The sequence below is a fragment of the Semicossyphus pulcher genome, unplaced genomic scaffold (assembly GCF_022749685.1).
Source record: "Semicossyphus pulcher isolate SPU_LCO1_2020_fin unplaced genomic scaffold, fSemPul1.0.p SCAF_6, whole genome shotgun sequence".
Taxonomy (NCBI): Eukaryota; Metazoa; Chordata; class Actinopteri; order Labriformes; family Labridae; genus Semicossyphus; species Semicossyphus pulcher.
This window is the reverse complement of record NW_027211737.1, coordinates 19,012,464-19,031,448: the sequence shown is the minus strand read 5'-3', so window position 1 is coordinate 19,031,448 and position 18,985 is coordinate 19,012,464. Positions and strand designations below refer to the sequence as shown.

The following is an 18,985-nucleotide window of genomic DNA, read 5'->3' as shown; positions in this document are numbered from 1 at the left end:
CACCCGGGGGGCGGGGGCTAGGCACTGTTACGCGAACACACATATTCAACCTCACTTGTGAGGACATTGTTGCTCTACATTTACATTATTTCACAGAGATCAGCTATAACTGTTACCTTACCTCAACCTTCAGCCTAACCTTCACCTCCTTACAGCTCTTAATTTAAGCCTTGAAACAAGTGTCAACCCTAAAATAGATGGCAAAATAAAATAATTACTGTAAAACACGTTTTGTATCCCGTTTTACACATATTTATTTGCATTGTTAGATGTGTAACTGCAACCCTAACCAACAATAATTACAACTTCATCACCAAGTCTTGATTATAAAACAAATATCTGATTATGTGAATACCAAGCACAAACAAACACAGAAATGCTGACACAAGGATATCTGCCAGTGAACACAACACACAAAGGTGCCAGGAAGTACAGTGAACCCTTTAATAGTCTATTTAAGCATCCATTTACACAGCATCTGTGCATCACTTTGGAATGAATCTCTTTCTCAATTAAACTCAAAGAATTTATTGGCAGGAAAGTTTCATAGAAACAATTTTGCCAACGCATCAAAGCACATTTTGATCCAGATTTAAAAATACACAATATCAAAGGAGGCATTTTAACAAATATTTGCACAATACATACAAATATATATCTGTCTCACACAGACACACAAAGACAACACAATACACATGGTAAACACAAAGCTTCTCAAACATACCTAGTGCTCTGCAGCCAACTATACGCTTGTTTTGTGTCAACAAATAAGTCCCCTAAAAGAATTACAAAATCTTTGTTTTTGTATACAAAACTGTCAACTCTTCAGTGTTGTAAGGTTTATAACAATTTACAAATAAAAGCACAAATAGATTTTTTTTTAATAAAGTTCAAAAATATCCCTTCAGCAACCCTGTCACCTAGAGTTTAGTGAATGAAACACTACACATGTACCATGCTGTAGATACAGGGAGGTGGTCTGGGGCGACAGGGCTGCTCTAGTGCATCTGTGAACCACCACCTCATTGTCTGATACTGTCCTTCACTTCATTTGCTCGTTCACCCACAATCTCAGAGTCTCCAGGTTCCTCTGAACCCAGCGGACATTTTTCTGCACATTGTCCAGGGCGACCTGAGTAGCTCTCAGCTGAGACAACTGTTCTTTAATCGACTCAAAGAACAACTGCACCTGAGGGTCAAACAAAAATACATTTACAACAGCATGTTAAAATATCTGTACATGTCTAAATGTCCCTGTACAACATAGATTAGTTAAATATATCAGAGCACATTACTTCAGTAAGCTCCTCTGGAGATGAAAAATGGCCTGTGGTGCCAATGATGATGTTTCGAATACAAAATGAGCCCAACTGGAACCTGCAGAGCAGACGGACAGGAGAGAGCACATTAGTACACATTGTTATTCAGGTCTTTCATAGCTGTTATATTATCTACACAATGTGTTGCTTGTGTTACATTCATCATTCATCAAATTAAAAACCTGTTCCACTGGTTATTCAATCTTACAAGGAAGAACTTCCTGGTTTGCACAAAGCTTTTGCATCAGACTCAGAAGACCTGCTTGATGTGAGTATATATACTCACTCAGATATCATCTGTTAATGTTTTAAAAAGGTAAGGAACATTTCATTTTCAGATCAAATAATCTGACTTGTCGTATTACGTTATCCGCAATATCTGTATTATTTTGCACTAACTTTTGAACCAGTGTGTCCCAGTTCTTCTTGACAAAGTTCCAGGCAATGTGATGTCCCCGCGGGTTCCTGGACACCAGCAGAATGAGAGTGGACAGGTCCTGGGATCGAATCACTTTCCCCTCCAGACCCAACTCCAGCAGTCTGCAACACAAAACACACATTAACCCCTTCATTATAATGCTACTGTTTCTGCCATCTCTAGAAGGGCCTCAACTCAAAGCTGTTTGACTTGTCTTTTATCTAAAACCAAAATATATAATGAATAACTTTTAGCAGCAATGTAATACCACATGTTTGCCACATGGTGGCAGCATTAACATATGAAAATATAAAAAGGAGAAGATGTACCTGTGTAGTTTGTTTATGTCATTGCTGCAGGTCAAAGCAAACAGAATTTTGCTTTTTTGAGCAGCAGAGAGGGAGACTTTGTACGTGTGTAGGAGAGAGGCCCAGCCGTGGTCATCCTGAGCTCCAACTGAATACACTGTCTTTGCCACATCAGTTGGCAGGCTGAGGTAAACACAAGCAGAGACGTGATGACATATCTAATTATATGCTCCAGCCTGGCACAGGGAATAGCTGCTGTTTACGGTGGTTGCCTGATAATGATGTGTGTTAAAAAAGAATTGGGACAGACATACTTGAGTGTACCGTTGGACTGAAGCCAGTCATGGAAGCTCTGGCGTGCCCGCTCCACACAGGGGGGGTCATCCAGGTGGCAGGCCAGCGACAGGACCTCTGTCCTCAGTCGTCGCTCTGACACAGAGCCGTCATCACTCCACGTCTGCTCGTCAATGACTGCACGGAAAAACCGCAGGATGTACACCTGCACCAAGAGAAACAGCACCTCACATGAATTAAAGCTGCATTTACTCACACAGGCATATCAATAGTTGTGTACTTTTGTCTTCTTACCCCAAGGTTTCTTGTGAGAGCAAACTCATCTCTCTTCTCAACCATACGATAAAAGAACTCCAGGTAGCCCAGTCCTTCAAGGAGAGGCACGGTGTGTGTTTCCGATCGCAGGTAACCAATCAGGTCTAAGGCTTTATTCAGCGACAGATAACCTGCCCTTATAGGCATACAGGAATATTCAAAATATTAGATGCTATTGTAGGAGTGAGAATCACATTTTGTTCTGTCACACAGACCCACAAACACGCACACAGATATGCTTACGTCACCAGCTGAAAGGCGTTGTGTATCAGGTGAGTCCTGTCTTTGTAGCTCAGCGCAGTGTGGTTTTCCCTCAGGAGGTTGATCATCTCGTCCCAGCCGCCGTCCTCGTAATGAACCACATAATAACCGGTCATGTCACTGTTGACTTTCACCCAGCTGACCTCCCCCTCTATACTTACACTGTCTAAATGAGAGATAAATACCACAAGAGAGGTTAGAAAACAATATCGCAGAGCACAAATGAAAGTAAGTGAGCTTGGTCTCCTTTTCTTGTTACCTGTGTGTTTTGTCATCAAGTGTCTGTGGACGGTGCTGGAAGCACTTGTCTTGTATGTCAGAGGGATATGCCAAAGGAAACTATATAAGAGAAGAGAGTCACATTTTAAACATTTTAACATTACTTCAAATAAAATTCTAGCAGCATAGCAGTGAATTTAAGAGTAAACATTTAGTTTGTAGTGTGTAGTCTGCTCACCCCTCTTGAAATGTGGACCATTGAGGGTCAGAGGGCAGCACTGTCCTCAGGAAGCGGTTCTGTCGGAGCAGCAGGCGAGACCCCTTCCTCGTCACAGTCACCAGAGGAATCCCTTTCTGCAGAGTCCACGTGTTCATCATGGCTGTCAGGTCCAGGTGTTCCCCTGCAAACAGGTACTGTGCCAGACATTTAGAGATCAATACAGGCGTCAACAAAACGTCACAGGGTCAAAATATAATGTTTTAAATGGTGTGAAATGTGTAAAATCAAATCAGATGAGGGGTTCATTTTCAAATGTGTACTCACTGCATTCTTGGAGGCCTGGCCGCTGCTGTAACAGTGTTTCCCTGAGATGAAGTCCTCCTCCGAGCATGTCTGAAGAACAAAAGAAAACTAATTTGAAATGTTCTCAATATTTTTTATGCAAATAACATGTCACTTACATTGTGCCTGACCACAGTACAGGAGAGCCTTTAATTGTGATTTTCTACCATCATGGCAGCTGTTGGTTCCTATTTAATTCTGTAGAGTTACAAATTTCAGTTAAGATTAATTCATCACCATGGACACCACGTCTTTTTTCATCTGTAATACTGGCTTGGTACTGTTATTGCGAGGTCAATAACAAATGCATTTCTTGCCACAGATAAAATAACTTTGATGGCTATAAATAACATAACGTTCAATTTGATTCATTACATACTTTAAGCAGCTTTCACGTTTCATTGATTCATGCATCAGTATAAATAAGTTGTCCTGAAGGATGAAAAACTAAAACACGGCAGCATTCCAATATAACAAATTTAAAATCAATGAGCCATAACTCAAAAAACACCCGTTAGAGAAGATTGTTTGTTGATTTCTGTGAATGTATCCCTCTCAACAGAATAAAACCTAAAAACAGATGGAAAATATCTCGACGAAGTACAAGCCTCTTTCTACTCTTGTTCAAAACAGACAGCTCCCTCCTGTGATCGATCAATTATTATATCTACCACTTTATGTAGGAGAAGAAAACAAAGGATAACAAGGTTTTGTTTTTACATTGGCCAGACTGTCCCACAGGTCCTGGTTTTGTGCGTTTCTGTAGCTGTATTTGCGGAGGTATCGTACTATCCCGCTCTGGAACACCTCATCTGTCAGAAAGTGTCGCAGCATGTGCAGAACACATGCTCCCTGCGGGGGGAGAGGGAAATAGTTTATTTACTCCATGACCATGACAGATGACATGACACTGTACTGTATGAACTCTGTTAGACATTAATCTTAACATTAAGATAAAAATATAGACTTCAGTAATTAGGCAGTTGCAACTGTGTGTGTTAAGAGGATGATTGCTAACTTTTTCTAACCAACACAGCTCATATATGGGACTTAAAGGCTTACTTTGTCGTAGGAGACTGTGTCAAACATCTCTTTGATCTGCGTGGGGTTCTCTGCTTGGCTCGATATTGGCCGAGAGGAGTTCAATGAATCGAGGCCAACTGCTGCAAAACAGGTGTGCAGCAGATACTCTTCCTGCAAGATGGGGCACAGAAGAGGATCATCAAAACGCTCTGCAAGGCTTCATATCAATCTTTTTAGTCGATTCTCAGTTTAAACAAAACACGTACTACTTTCAGGTCGGGGTAGGTGGCCTCGACCGAAATGTACTCCATGTATCTGGCAAATCCTTCGTTCAGCCAGATGTCGTTCCACCACTCCATCGTCACCAAGTTACCAAACCACTGCAGGAGAGACAGAGCTTAACTTTCAGCATTTTCCTATTCATGTTATAATTCGATTTATGAACCTATGAACTACTGACACATCACATGTTATTGGAGGGCAGCCACAGTGTCACACTCTCACCTGGTGGGCGAGCTCATGGCCAATTACCATAGTAACCCAGAGTTTGTCAGAGACGGAGGATGTGAGGGGATCAAACAGAAGGCTGGTCTCTCTGTAGGTGGTCAAACCCCAGTTCTCCATCGCACCGGACTGGAAATCAGGTATGGCTATCAGACCTGAGAGACGCAAAACAAGGGGTTAAAAGAGGGGAATGACAATATACAAAAAGTGTATAAAAATGAAATGTGAATAAAGCGGACCTTGTTTGGGTAGAGGGTAGGGAATGTTGAAATACTCCTCATAGAAGTCTAGCATTTTGACAGCAACCTCCAGGGCGTAGTGGGTTTGCTGCCACTTCTCAGGGGAGGCATAGATTGACACCTACCGATACACAGCAGTGCAAGAAAAACAGAAAAAAAATGTGATGCTGTCAAAGTGATAGTGTTGTCAAGAAAAAAGAAATTCCAAAATAGTCAGGGAGGCCTCACCTGCACCCCAGAGGATGTTGTTGCAGTGACAGATTGGAAGTCACAGATGACAAAAGCTACGAGGTACGTGCTCATCTTAACGCTGACGTCAAACCGGTCCTCAAACACGCCGTCGCTCACTCTAACTGTCTTAACCTGAAATATACAAAGAATTCATTTGGGACGTTTTCCACACACATTAGAACATGTTTTGTAATAAGCATATATGCAACACTTACCACAGGCATGTTGGAGAGAGAGATGTGCTCTGAACTCCTCCTTAACCGGACAGAGAAGTTGGCTTTGAAGCTCGGCTCATCGAAACAAGGGAAGGCCATCCGAGCACTCGTGGGCTCAAAGTGAGTTGAAGCTAAAGTTCTGGAAAGATCAGAAAATACTTTTTGTATTCAACATCTCTGTAAATGTGGAATATTAAACCAAAGTTGCTGTGAAACACTCTGTTGGCTCTCACCTGGTCTCTCCTGTGCTCGTTCTGTACGTGCTCTTATAGAAGCCATAGAAACCGTCTGCAAGTTCTGCCCCGAACTCGATATACAGAAAGTACTTTTGCCCACTGCTGAGCACCCGAGGGGAGAAAATACCAATCTGCTCATGGGAAGGGTTGTGAAGAACTGGAAGAACCTAGGAAGAGAAAAGCAGAAAATATTCAAACATTTCCAATTTCATTCTCCAGTACATCAGTCCAGCTGTGTCCGATGGAAATACCAGGAGTACTACAGTGTTTACAGCTACCTGATCAGACAGATGAGCGAGGTTCTGGTCCAGTATGGTGGCTTTGGTGATGTTCAGACCCTTGCTGTGCAATACAACCCAGTTTGTGTTGTTCTGGACATCAATCTGAATCTGCACTGAGCCAGTGAAACTGTGACTGGTGAGGTTTGGATGCAGGAGAATGCGGTAGTGGAGAGGAATGATGTACCTATAAGACAAAGAAATACGTGCAGGAATTATTAACTGCGACTCGAAAACAGTCAACTTCCAGTATTTCGGGAGAAAGTAGCGTGATGGGTACCTCGGCAGGCGAAGACGGCTCCAAGGGAAGGAGAGAGTATCAGAGCCCAGAGGAGACTGTTCTCCCACAGGGTGAGGAGGGCTCGATGTTTGTTGTGAAGTGGGCTGGGACCCAACCAGAGACAGGTGGAGGAGAGGCAGTGCTAACAGCCTCAACAAGAACATTGTAGAGGAAATGTCCTTCAACCAGTGATTTGAAATGAAAGGCAAAGTGTGGCTGCATCAAAAATGTCCCAGGACCTTTTTTATTAAACCTGAAAGACACACAAGCAGGATTAAACGCATAGCTACAGTATACCGCTTAGTGAAACAACATGTATACAACTTCCTATGTGCACAGTCCAATCAGAAATGTTAGAATTTGAACGTGTCTCATTATAAGATGTAGTCCCGCCTCTTTCAGGTTTATGGCTGTGGTTTGGGTTTCAAAGGTTACTATGCGAACAAACCACTCATATAAGCAAACTCTTATTTCACCAACAGGTTAAGGGTGATGCTGTAAACACGGACCTTGAAAGCATCACACACAAATTCTGTTGACTGAGCAGTTCATTCTGGCAAACATAGCTGCGCGTAAGTTATGGACCAAAACCACAACACATCTCAGCCCCAGGGAGACTCAAACATGTGACAAACAGACCACATGATTTTCCATGCGGACAAAACAAGATGAGGACAGAGCTATAACTGTGAGGTGACAACAGCTGCAGACAGAACTGCGGTTCAAACCGGGCTGCACAGGCTGTACATGCTAGCATGCTGATAAGATGAAGGTGGTGTTAGCTTAAACAATAGAAGTTCATTTCAAATGTTATACATTGTTTTAAAGATCGCAGATAGTAAAGTAATTATTATGTTGTGGCTGCTGCTCTGTTTAAAGTTAATTAAGTTGATAGAAGAAGGAAGGAGCTTTACCTCGATCATTTCGGCTTCATCATCCTTCCTGCTGTTGAGTTTCACTTTCTCTTCTCTGCTCCCGCCCACGGCTAGAGCAGTAAACCTACAGTGTGTGAATGTGAGGGTGTGCGTGTGAGAGACACAAGGTAGCACATGTTAACTATATCTTAAATAATAAATTATAATTAAATAATGTCTCATGTATTTTACAGCTAATAGTCTGGTGTTAGTATACTGTAGCCACAACACAGCTTTTCTCTTTAATGTGTCTGTATGTGTGCAGGTGTACCCTACAAGAGTGTTGTCTAATGTTCTGTGTGTGTTGATATGATCGGCCTCTCACCTCAGATGTAACAGCCGTACGCAGGTGTGTCTCCAGTTGTTCAAATGACTCTTCACTGGCTCTTTACAGTCCAGGTTACCTTCCTGTTCTCTCTCTCTCTCCCTCTGTGTGTGCAACTGGTGTGTGTTTGGGGAGGGTGGGGGGGTATCCATTGTCAGTATAAGGTCACAACAATGAGACATTTAATCCCCCATAATGCAATGCTCCTGGCAAAGCCAAACGGCATGCCCCCGTTTCACACACATACAGACACCAGGCAGTGATCACTGAAGCAGCACTAACTACAGCAGACATGACCGAGCCACGCAGGGGACTATTTTATCTTCCTATCATCTATTTATGGACGGGTAAGAACTTTTAATTAGTTTATTTTATTTAATTGGCAAAAATGATAACCCAAATAATCGACTTTTCAGTTTTTGTTTAAAGAGCGGCCTCCATATTTGAGTTTAATCAGTGGTGGTGAATCATCAAGTAAAAGCAAACACATTTTTTTATAAAGACCAAAATCTCAAAAAGGCCTCAAAGAGTTTTAAATTCATTCCTTAAGTCTTTTAATTATAAAAAAAAAAGAAGGGTAATGACTATTTCTACTGAGTAACTACATAAAAATCCCCAAAACTAATGAGCAGTCACATCACAAAAACAAATAAGTCACACGTCTGGAGTTATATCTGACAGTAATGTCAAATACTTTTAAATTAAGTAAGAAAATGTGAAACTATATATATTTATTTTGATGTCTTATTGATGATGTGACCCTCTTCACCTGACCCTCCATCTTCCTCCAGGAGGGGTGGAGGGTAACGTGCTGGCGTCTCTGGCCCCTCCGGTCCACCTCTCAGGTGAAAGGTTCGGCTGGACCCTGCTGGTCTGTATGGTGGCTGACTTCAGGAGAGGGCACCTAGAGGTCAGCTGGAGGTCACCATCAGTAGGTGACATTTCCAGCTCGCCGTACAGCCTCGCTGTAAACAGCAAGCACCGCGGCCACAGCGCTGTGGCAATCATCACTGTGGCGACCAGCGAGTGGCCGTCGTACAGCTGCTCTGTGACTCCAAGGAGACGGCCCAAAGTCAGCAGGAGACGACACATCGCTTCATCAGGTGACTGAAGATGATCAAGTTCAAGGATAACTAGAGTAATTTTCTCTCATTTATACTCACAAAAATAAGAGTTGCTTACATTTTATTTAACATATTTTAAAAAATCAGGTCATCAACACACGATCTGTGGTGCAGAGGAAGAGCCAGACGGTAACTTTTGATTAATTGCAAACAATTAAAAGAACTCCAGTGTTTCATACAGATGTTTTTTCACATGTCGGTCTGTGTGGTTTGTTCTCCAGATGTTGTTGTGTGGACAAACACAGTGGTTGTCCTGATTCTGAGGCTGCTTTCCGTGAAGATCACTGTCTTTAACACTTTGATGACCACATACGCTGTTATCAAATGGTAAGACGATTAATCTATTTCAACATAACTTCAGTTTTGTCAAACAGTGTTATATTTTTGAAGAACATATTATGTCAGTGTTTCAAAGATCTTAACCATGAAACTTTCAGACGGTTGTTTATGGAGGGCGTCTGATGCACCATGTGACCTTGAAAAGAAACAAACCCAGAGAGGGAAACTCTTCCTCATCTGAAGTCTGCAGGCTGAGGATTTCTGCACGAGTCGAGCATATTCAGCCTTTTGTGGTGAATGGAGTTTTGGACTGGACTCTCATGGATTAAATGGGAAATTATCCACTGTGAGGATCACAGGAGTAGCAGTTCTCTATGCTGCAAGTCTTTGGCGCTTCTTTTCTCACTGACATCCCAGGTGTCTGCTGACTGTGACAGTTAAAAAAAACCAGATTGTGTTTGTGAGGGCAAACCTGGTATCTGATCGAAACGCAACCTCAGACAGGTGGGTTAACACACACACTGCTGTGTGTGTTTGTGAGAAGATCTATGTGTACTCTTTCTTAACTGTTATTCTGAATTTCTTGGATTACTAAAAAGATTTGGAGGGAAAACTTGGATCAAGGTTGTCTGAAGTTTACAAAAACATTTTCTTATTGTGTTTTATCTTTGTTACATGCTGCGAATGTGACATTAATAAACAGGAAGTAAGCTTGTACCATTTTGACTTTATTGTTTTTTAAATAAAACACTTGCACACAGTTTTTTTTTCTTTTTTTTGAGCGCCTTGAGTAACACAGACATAGCAACAGAGCACCACTAGGTGGCAGTACAATCACATCTGACATTTTTTAAATTATTATCCAACAGCAAGAATATGGAGCTTAACTTCCTCTACAGGACACTACGATCATAAATAAGTTAAGTATTTCAACATTGACCAGCCACTCTTCACCAAACTGACACTCACACGATGCCAAAATTAAGATTCAGCTCAAAGAGCCGAACAAACGGGGCAGAATTATACAGAATTACATGTTAAAAAGGCTCATAGTCTTAAAGGTTGGGTATCAAATGGCATACATTTCCCACAACGCACTGCTGAAGCTCATGTCTCAGCAGACAGCGTGGTTGAGTTTTCTCAGTGTTTTGTATCTTTCACGTATCATTGTGAGAAGCAGCTCTTCACTTCTGGCAGTAGGAGGAAAACAGTAGCAACATTAACACAGAGTGAGGAGGAGAAGGGTGCTGGTTTGACAGTGAGTTCTGATTACATTTGTACATGAAAAACATATATTACCTGTCTTTGGCTCAAATAAACAAAGAATACGGTGAACCAGTATTGTCACAGCCTTTTGGCAAAAAAGGGAACACCTCGCACATGATTCTCAGAGGGATTAAAAACACTGACGCAGCCACGCACGCACTTTCACCCACACATACACACATTTGAAATCAGGACTGAGGAAAAACAACAATTTCATACAGCAACAAAATAGTACTGATGGCATTCGTTAATAATACATTCAAAAGAGAACAACTCACATTGACTGACTGAAATTAGACGCTGAGTGAAATCAGCTACAGGAGGAATGATGCATTTTAACGAAAATGGCAGCTCCTTGTATTCAACAGACTTTTACTTTGAAAGGATCAAAAGTCAAAATAAAGAAGATCTCCAACATGTGATCAATCAGAGATTTTGGTGGAGAGGAAGAAACACTGATGTGGATTTGTAAAAAGAAAAAACTAAATAAAGTGCTTCTGTTAAAACAAACATCCTCTGTCTGAGGTATCAAAGAAAAATCACATCAAATGACACAAAGAAAAACTCTACGCCATTACACTGTGCACTGAAGACAAGCTATTTACAGTTCGGAGTGGATATCCACACACTCACTTCACACACACACACGTACATGTGTGTCTTTGTTGAATGTCTGATCCAAAGATGAAGACAGACTGAGGAAGCCTTCGTCACATCTCCCGTGTTATTCCTCAGATGACTGATCCTGCAGGTAAGATGCAGTTTGTGTCTCCTGTGTCTGCTGGGAGCTCTGACACATCTTCTACAAAAGCCCCAGGAAGTGTCCCGCCTGCTGCTTCCTCTCTGTGTGAGGGAGAACTCAGTGCTCAGTAACAGTGCTCAACACAAACTCTCTCTCTAGTGCACACACACGTACAAGTCTCCCAACCCCGCTCTTACATCAGCGCCAGGCTCAAAGCGCACAGCAGGAGCACAGCGAGCCGTCTGACAGCTGGAGAGTAAGAGTTCAGGGTGGACATGGCAGAGCTGCGGGGGTAGATCCTCCATCTATCCTGGTGCGGGTGGAGACTCTCCATGTCCTTCTGGGCGCTGTATGCAGCCACAGTGAAGTTAGCATCCCCGGTGGTCAGGAGGTCAAACACACAGGAGTGGAAGTAAATGTCCTGCACCTCCAGCTGCTCCCTGCAGCGCTCCTTCGCTCCATCCACACCAAAAACCTGCATGGCACCGTAGGGTGAAGCTTGTGTCTGTGAGGCGTAGCCGGGCCGATGCAGCTGCTGAAGCTGCAGGCCGAGCGCAGGAGGGGAGAGAGGCAGGGGGAGGTGCCCTGCCTGGTCAATGCGCTCTCCGCTGGGGCAGCCGTTCAGACAGAGCTGCAGGTCCTGGGTGGCATCGTAGGCCTGGGCCAGCTCCTCTGGGATCCGCACCGCCAGGGTCAGGTAGCGGCCCAGCTGGCGGACGATCACAGTCACACCGATGTAGCCGGCGTGCAGCTCCACGTGGCGTCCAGGGCTGCGCTCAGAGATCCACAGAGCCCGGACCTTCCCTGTCGCGCCGTCTGCACCAGCAGAGGTGTGGATAGGGTCTCCGCTGCTTATTGTCCCGTCGTCAAAGGCAGCAGGGAGGCTGTCTGTGACGGCCTGGTACACCCTCTGGTCTGTACAACCCTCATACGGCTTGAAGATGATGGTGATCTACAGATAGAGAGAGAGGTCGATTATAAATACGTGTTAAATTTAAAGTGTGTTCAATTAATTCATAAAAAAACAAGAAGTGATGTTTCCAACCATGGACATAAGGGTCTCTCTCTGTCACGTACACGCACCAATTACACAGGTTATTGACTCTCATCACACTGCATTTAAAAAAAGGACTAAATGACTTTTTAACAAGTTGTAATTTGACACAGCTATGCAAACAAGCTGACACACGCACACACACACACACACACCTCTACACACACACACATAAAACACAGGGCTGCAGTGGTGAGCTGAGGCCTTGCTGGATGCAGGGTGTGGTGTGAGCATTACGGTTAGCACTAGCATCATAGTTCCGGTGAATGGCTGCTTTGTTCACATGACAGCCGTGAGGAATGAGGCCTGGCAAGCCATTAAGCCTGGAGGGCTGTTAATGTGTGTGTGTGTGTGTGTGTGTGTGTGTGTTCCTAATAATCGTGACTAATAACATGCCCCACCTCTGACATAAGGTCACAGCTCCACAGTGTAGCAAACCTGCTATTTGCCTAAAGTGAGTGTGTTTGTGCCAGTGTGTGCATGACTAAGTGTCTGCATGGGTGTGTGTGTGTGTGTTTTAATAATTAAAGCTATCGACTGAGCGAGAGAGGCCAGATCATTGAGGGAAACATCAACAAAGCTTCTTTAACACCACAAAGATCACCTTGTGCTGCTCGTCATCCATTTGGTGATATGTGTGTGTACGTGTGGTTATAGGTGTGTGTCTTTTTCTCATACAGGGATATGGACCTTCAACACACATGGTGCTTTAAGATAAGTGCAACTAATGAGACGCACGCACACACAAACATACTTGCAAGCACACATAAGTAAACAGTGGGTCCTTTCACACATATCACTGCATGTTATTAGAGGTCAGGCTGCATGCAGCCATTAACCCAGTTAGGTTTCCAACACTGCTTCAGTCACAAGAGAGAGACACAACATCTCCCACCAGTGAGGGTGAGGGGGAAAGACACTGAGAAGGAGACAGAAAGAGAGAGAAAAGTAGAGCTGGGAGAAAAAGTTTCAAGCCTCACATTGGTAAGATTTGTTACTCTAAGAAAACTCTCTCACACAACACACACACTCACACAAAAATACACAACATCGCACCAGCTGCTCTCACTTTGGAAACTCTTTCAGCCTGAACAACAGAAAATTAGACCCATTTTCTTATGTAACACTCCTCCTCTCACCTTATTGGTCGCTGTGGCGCTGGAGCCCGGCACCACGGGGACATTCGTGACCTGCACCGACAGATAGTCATTATCAATGAGAGGCCACGCCCCCTCCACCTTACAAGTCTGGAAGCTGTCCTTAAATGTCCTCAGGTGCGGGTCTCCAAACAGCCCGCAGAACAAGTACACGGGCCGAGAGTGGCTGTGGGCGTGGCCGTGAGCGTGGGAGTGCGCGTGCACGTGGGAGTGCGCGTGCGCGTGCTGGGTTCGACTGTGGTAGTTGCAGGGCTCGTGCACCACCTCGGGGTGCGTGGAGGACGTGGGCCCGTCTCTGGAGCAGTTCCTCTGGCTCATGAGGTCGGAGATGCCCAGCACGGCCGAGTGGAAGACCAGGTTTCCCCGGCAGGACTTGGCGGTCCTCTGGGTGCAGGCCGAGTACGCACGTAGAGCTTTGCAGAACTCTGTGTGGAAGCCATCCACAGCCGGAGTCAGGTGGGAGGTGAGGGAGACAAAGTCGGTGGTGCACTTCTGGATACGGCACTGAGGGGTGGCAACCTGGCACTGACCTGGAGAGAGATACAGAACACTGTTAGTTATTACAAGAATAGAGTGTGATTATGTAAGTGTGTGCTACACTGAGAGCTTTATTCAACTAGAAATGGAAAGTTCCTGTGCGGAGGAGATAATGTAAGATAGCTGCGCACAGCCAGCTTTGAACTTAAACACACAAAGCTACCGGCCTGTTACAATTCGAGCTAATAAAATTGGGAAAAGAACTGGCTGCTGGATGAAAGTCTTGATCAATCAGCCGGCTGCTCTGTGAGTGTAATAAACCTGAAGCGTAATAAACCAAAGAGCAGCCAGAGGGAGGAGATAAAGAAGGTTTTTTCCACAAGCAGGGAGATAATACTGCTTGTATAGCCAGCGAGCACAGAACACAAACAGCACTATAGACAGAGAGCAAGACGACACAAGGTGTGCTGTGCATGCTAACATACAACCTGAGCTTATAATGAGACTCTGGGGTCATGTTTGAGTCTATTGTCCAGCTTTAGCTCGGAAAATGTACATTCAATAAAAAGCACTTTAATTCTATTTTTGTTTGTTTGCACATAAAACTCAGGGCACCAGAAGAAATGCATCCAAAAGACTGATTATTCCGTCCTTTCTACCCATTAGGAACACATTTCTGCTCTGATGTTTTATCTGTTGCTACATTCTGAATGCAACGAGGGTCAAACCAGCCTTTTATATCATAGATCATCAGAGAGAGAGAGAGAGGGAGAGAGAGAGATTAGAGACCAGACCTAATGCATCAGTCACAGCATGCTCCTATTAGATTAGGCCGGAGAGAGGCTCTGCAGTGTATGGGCAGCTGCACACACTCACATATACACACAGACACACACACACACACACGCACGCACGCACACAAATAGCTATCTTAGAAAGAATGCGGGTCGTGCCTCCGTTAAACGCACAAACAGTCCGTGATCTTCAGATGGTGGGATGATCAAACGCAGAAGCAGAGCGAGCGTGTTCGTCACTGAAATCAACAGATTCTTTTAATGTCACACCATCTCTTAACAACCGTGAGTTTCCTCTGACACACACACACACACACACACACACTGCAGCTCTTCTTCATTTGATTCGGGGGCATGAAGGATTTGGGTGCCACCATTTGGGGGCAGTAGTGCTCTGAGTTTGAGAAATGAGGGGTGCAGGTACAGACCCCCACTCACACCACGCTACAGAATCTCTCTCCTGCCTGTTAAATACTGACACCAGCCCACAGACACACACACACACACACACACACACACACACACACACACACACACACACACACACACACACACACACACACACACTCACACACACAGGCTGCCTTCCATGCCAGCCACCACTGTACAGACAGTCTGAGCACTGAGGACACATTGTGTCTTTGACTGGCGCTCCAACAGCCTCCTTCTCTCCCTCCTATCTGCCCCGCAGTACCGAAATACCGCTCCCAATCTAATCAGAGCGGGTTTATTCTCTTTCGGAGGGTATCAGAATCATGAGCTGCTCGAAAAAACGCACAAAAGCACTCATTCAGCGACGTGTTCCCTGCAAGGGTGACGTAGCAGAAGAACAGAGTCGACCCTGAAATCGAAGGACTCGGGTTCAAACCGTTGACGTATATGAAAGGTTAAAACATCTCTGAGAAGTTTTACTGCTCCAAAGCTGAACATTAAGTCCTGCACGGCATCAAGCTGAAGAGAAGATATTCATGTGATCCAAACTAAAACACAATTTCCAGGCTTCCCATGATCCCCCCTTTGTGAGGCCGGGCTTCTAAGCACGCACAGCTGTACTTTCAAAAGAAAATCCAATCCATGCATATAAATAAGCAATTTGTGGTGAGTCGAGTCGAGGTGATGAATACTGAGCTGAGCTGAAAATACTGTTAAGAAGAGAATAAAGAACTCCTCGTGTGAGGAACTCATGCAGGAGGGCCGTTCAACACACGCCGAGTGTGGTTTCTTTCATCCCCGTGAGTAAGTGTCTAATATAGACACAATAAAACTCATCTCTCCTTCACAATATGAGCCTCTCTTTTCTCTCCATCCCCCTCGTCCAGCTGCTTTTACCACCTCACAGGTCTCATCTCCTCTGCCCCATCAGCACTGTTCTGTTCTCTCCTCCCAGCATCCCGAGGCTCTCTCGCTCCCATCAGACAGAGGTCAAAAGATCCTCCAGCTGAGTCTCTCGGGCCGCTTCGATTCTTTGTCTCCCCACCCGACCGCCTCCAAACTTCCTCTGATCTCCGGAGATCAAGACAGGATCTACTGGGATCACCTCTCAAACTGAGGGGATGTGCTTGTGAAGTGCTTATTGATCACCTTGTTGTGTTGCACTCTCGCACACTGAGCTCGAATCACACAAACAAGCCCTGCGAGCTTAGAGCTACAAAGCTTTACAGGGGGCTCACTACAGCGTGCTCTCTCGGCCAGACGCTCCGAACAATAGTCGACAAATCAGACATTCCTGCCTCCCCGTCAAAACACACACACGGAGCGACGATGAAATGTGCACGTTGCAGCAAATAAAAACGTTCTCTTGAGTCAAACAGACACAAATAATGCACATTCTTTCCACATGACGCACGTGGACCAGAAGGTGCCAGGAGGGTCTTTAATGTGGAGCGGGTCTCTCTGTTCCCACCAGGCTGTGTGCATGCAGGGGCCGTTTTGTCCCGCTGCCTGAGCCGTGTTAAACTAATCACTGGAGGTGTGACTGCTCAACAGACAGCCGCCACAACAGCCGACCCCCTGCACACACACACACACACACAGCAACGCACACAGACCCGGCTGCTGGTGAGAGGACGGTATACAGCTTTCTGAATGGAAACAGCATCTGTGCAAAGGATCTCAAACTGACAAGTAATGTGGTCAAGAAGAGGTAAGTAGATTAATTTCTTTGTAGGAACAGGAAAGAAGTTATATTTTAGTGTCAATCATCTTCAATAAGCTTAAGTTCTCAGGAAACACAATCTTATTTAGTTCAATTCTTTGTTTTCTGTCCAGTTTTTTCCTGATTTTGATGCTTATTAGAAACAAACATACTTTAAGCTTTTTCTTTCTAAAGACTACATCTGATCACTTTTGACATCATTTCCAATCATGCTTTTTAGTGATGCACATAATGCAACCTGTATTCAACACCACATTTGCAACACAGAGCAGCCCTGTTAAACTTTTTAAAGCCACATTTTCACTCAGCATAGATTCACTTCTCTCTGGTAGTTTCCTGAGTGAAGCTGTATTATGTTATATTTGAACATGAGCAGAGGTAGTCACCCTCTCTTCCCTTCTCTACCCCTCCTCCATGAGCCATTAAGGGGCAGACAGGAGAATGACGGCCCAGGAGAGAGGAGGAGAAACTCGATCCGTGCTCAGACTGCTGCACTGCCGCTGGAGAGAGAGCCATTGTCAGGCAGTAGGCTACTGGGCCCAACACAGGGATCGGCCACACAATGATTACAAACGTTTAATAACTAATAAAGTATCTCTGGTCGCTGCTTAATGTCACAGAGTGACAGGAAATGTTGTTACTGTGGTTGTAGTTGTTGCAGCGTACAGAAATCAGTGCGTAACTGGATAGAAAAGTACGTTAAAAAACAGATTAGTTCACGTAGAGACACACTAGTTGTTTTGGTGTTAAGGTGCAGTTAGTTACCTAAGTGAGCACCGCAGCAGAGAGCGATGATCAGCAGCAGCAGTGGCCGGAAGCGGCGCACCAGAGACGGGGAGGCGAGGCGCTCAGCCCCGCGGCAACAGCATCCGGCTCTCCCCATCCCCGTCCATGCAGGGCCAGGAGGGGAGAGTGCACGGACCTCCGAAGGGCGAGGAGGGGTGGTGTCCAGGCCTTCTCACTCCTTCCTCTCCTTCTTCTGCCTCTTCTTCCTCACTCTTCTCTCCTTCCTCTCCTCCTCGGGTGCGCAGGGGCATTAAAGCACAGCTGCTCCGCGGAATGCAGGGCGGAGGGGGAGGACAGGCAAAGAGAGAGGAGGAAAAACAAAGTAGGAGCAGAAGTCACTCCGACGACACTTTTACTTTCCTGCCCGTGCAAATCCACGCCGACACGTGATATACGTGCGCTGCCTCCGCGGGTGGACTTTTGCCTCGGTTGTGATCACTCTGTGCTCTGCTTTCTCGTCCCAAACACGCACAATCACATCTCCCTCTTCCTCTCCAGGCCGGGGTTTCTCCTCCACTCCTCCCCTTTCACTTTCTCCTCCTCCTCCTCTGCCCCTCCGACAAATCAATAGAGAATCAACCAAACCCTGCTGGCGGAAAACCCGCCTCCCACCACACACACAGAGGGAGAGAGAGAGAGAGAGAGAGAGAGAGAGAGAGAGAGAGAGAGCAGTCTACGAAGTAATGAAGAGGCAGCAGATAAAAGTTGTAAAACGTTGGTTAGATGCCATTAAATCTCTGTGTACCGAGGAGCATAATGGGTTTCCGGTGTAGAGCAGCCAATAGATTTTATTTGGCTGATGAGACGAACCAGAACTTCTAAGAGTTCAACTTAATTCTTTTTAATTGTTTTCTTTATTTCACCTCTAGTTCCACAACAACTACTAGTACTACTTCTAAAACAAATAAAAATAATGATAATTGTAATAATTACAATGATAATAAATAGAATTCCTCCACCTGAACAAAACAGAGAAACGCAGCATACTTAGCTGCCTGAACTATTGCAGAAAAAGGGCACAATGTAAAAGAGTTAAAGCTCCTGTGAGGAACTTTGGGTTTGTGTTGATTTTGGCGCCCCCTGTGGTCAAAGCCGTACCTCTTTTCTCTTTGCTGATTTTGTCCTGTACATGCTTCTTATCCGGCTTTTTAAAAAAAGTTATAATCTTGAAGATCTCAGTTTCGCGATCTTTGGCGCCACCTCTGGTGAC

The 18,985-nt window shown here is 44.7% G+C and overlaps 2 protein-coding genes across 2 annotated transcripts; both read right to left on the bottom strand.

Moving 5' to 3' along the window:
* Window positions 1-430: 430 nt before the first annotated feature.
* Window positions 431-7,666, bottom strand: erap2 (endoplasmic reticulum aminopeptidase 2). Its single transcript, XM_069682651.1, has 21 exons — window positions 7,617-7,666; window positions 6,703-6,955; window positions 6,423-6,609; window positions 6,142-6,311; window positions 5,909-6,047; window positions 5,691-5,825; window positions 5,463-5,583; window positions 5,224-5,378; window positions 4,986-5,099; window positions 4,759-4,890; window positions 4,417-4,548; window positions 3,679-3,747; window positions 3,373-3,548; window positions 3,175-3,254; window positions 2,898-3,081; window positions 2,634-2,790; window positions 2,360-2,544; window positions 2,067-2,228; window positions 1,719-1,859; window positions 1,296-1,377; window positions 431-1,189 (listed from the first exon to the last, which is right to left on the bottom strand). The coding sequence occupies exons 2-21, from the start codon at window positions 6,864-6,866 to the stop codon at window positions 1,043-1,045; spliced, it is 2,832 nt and encodes a 943-aa protein (XP_069538752.1). The 5' UTR covers window positions 6,867-6,955; window positions 7,617-7,666; the 3' UTR covers window positions 431-1,042.
* A 2,385-nt stretch (window positions 7,667-10,051) lies between these two features.
* Window positions 10,052-18,310, bottom strand: rgmb (repulsive guidance molecule BMP co-receptor b). Its single transcript, XM_069682652.1, has 3 exons — window positions 17,755-18,310; window positions 13,546-14,093; window positions 10,052-12,304 (listed from the first exon to the last, which is right to left on the bottom strand). The coding sequence occupies exons 1-3, from the start codon at window positions 17,870-17,872 to the stop codon at window positions 11,546-11,548; spliced, it is 1,425 nt and encodes a 474-aa protein (XP_069538753.1). The 5' UTR covers window positions 17,873-18,310; the 3' UTR covers window positions 10,052-11,545.
* Window positions 18,311-18,985: the final 675 nt, after the last annotated feature.

Excerpts from the sequence above, each read along its gene's own strand:
- erap2 (XM_069682651.1), bottom strand. The coding sequence starts at position 6,866 with ATGTTCTTGTTGAGGCTGTTAGCACTGCCTCTCCTCCACCTGTCTCTG. Across the intron at positions 6,610-6,702 it reads AGCCGTCTTCGCCTGCCGAG|GTACATCATTCCTCTCCACT; the intron begins GTACCCATCACG and ends TTTGTCTTATAG. Across the intron at positions 3,255-3,372 it reads TGGTCCACATTTCAAGAGGG|TTTCCTTTGGCATATCCCTC; the intron begins GTGAGCAGACTA and ends TCTCTTATATAG.
- rgmb (XM_069682652.1), bottom strand. The coding sequence starts at position 17,872 with ATGGGGAGAGCCGGATGCTGTTGCCGCGGGGCTGAGCGCCTCGCCTCC. Across the intron at positions 14,094-17,754 it reads CTGCTGCGGTGCTCACTTAG|GTCAGTGCCAGGTTGCCACC; the intron begins GTAACTAACTGC and ends ATCTCTCTCCAG. Across the intron at positions 12,305-13,545 it reads GCGCCACAGCGACCAATAAG|ATCACCATCATCTTCAAGCC; the intron begins GTGAGAGGAGGA and ends CTCTATCTGTAG.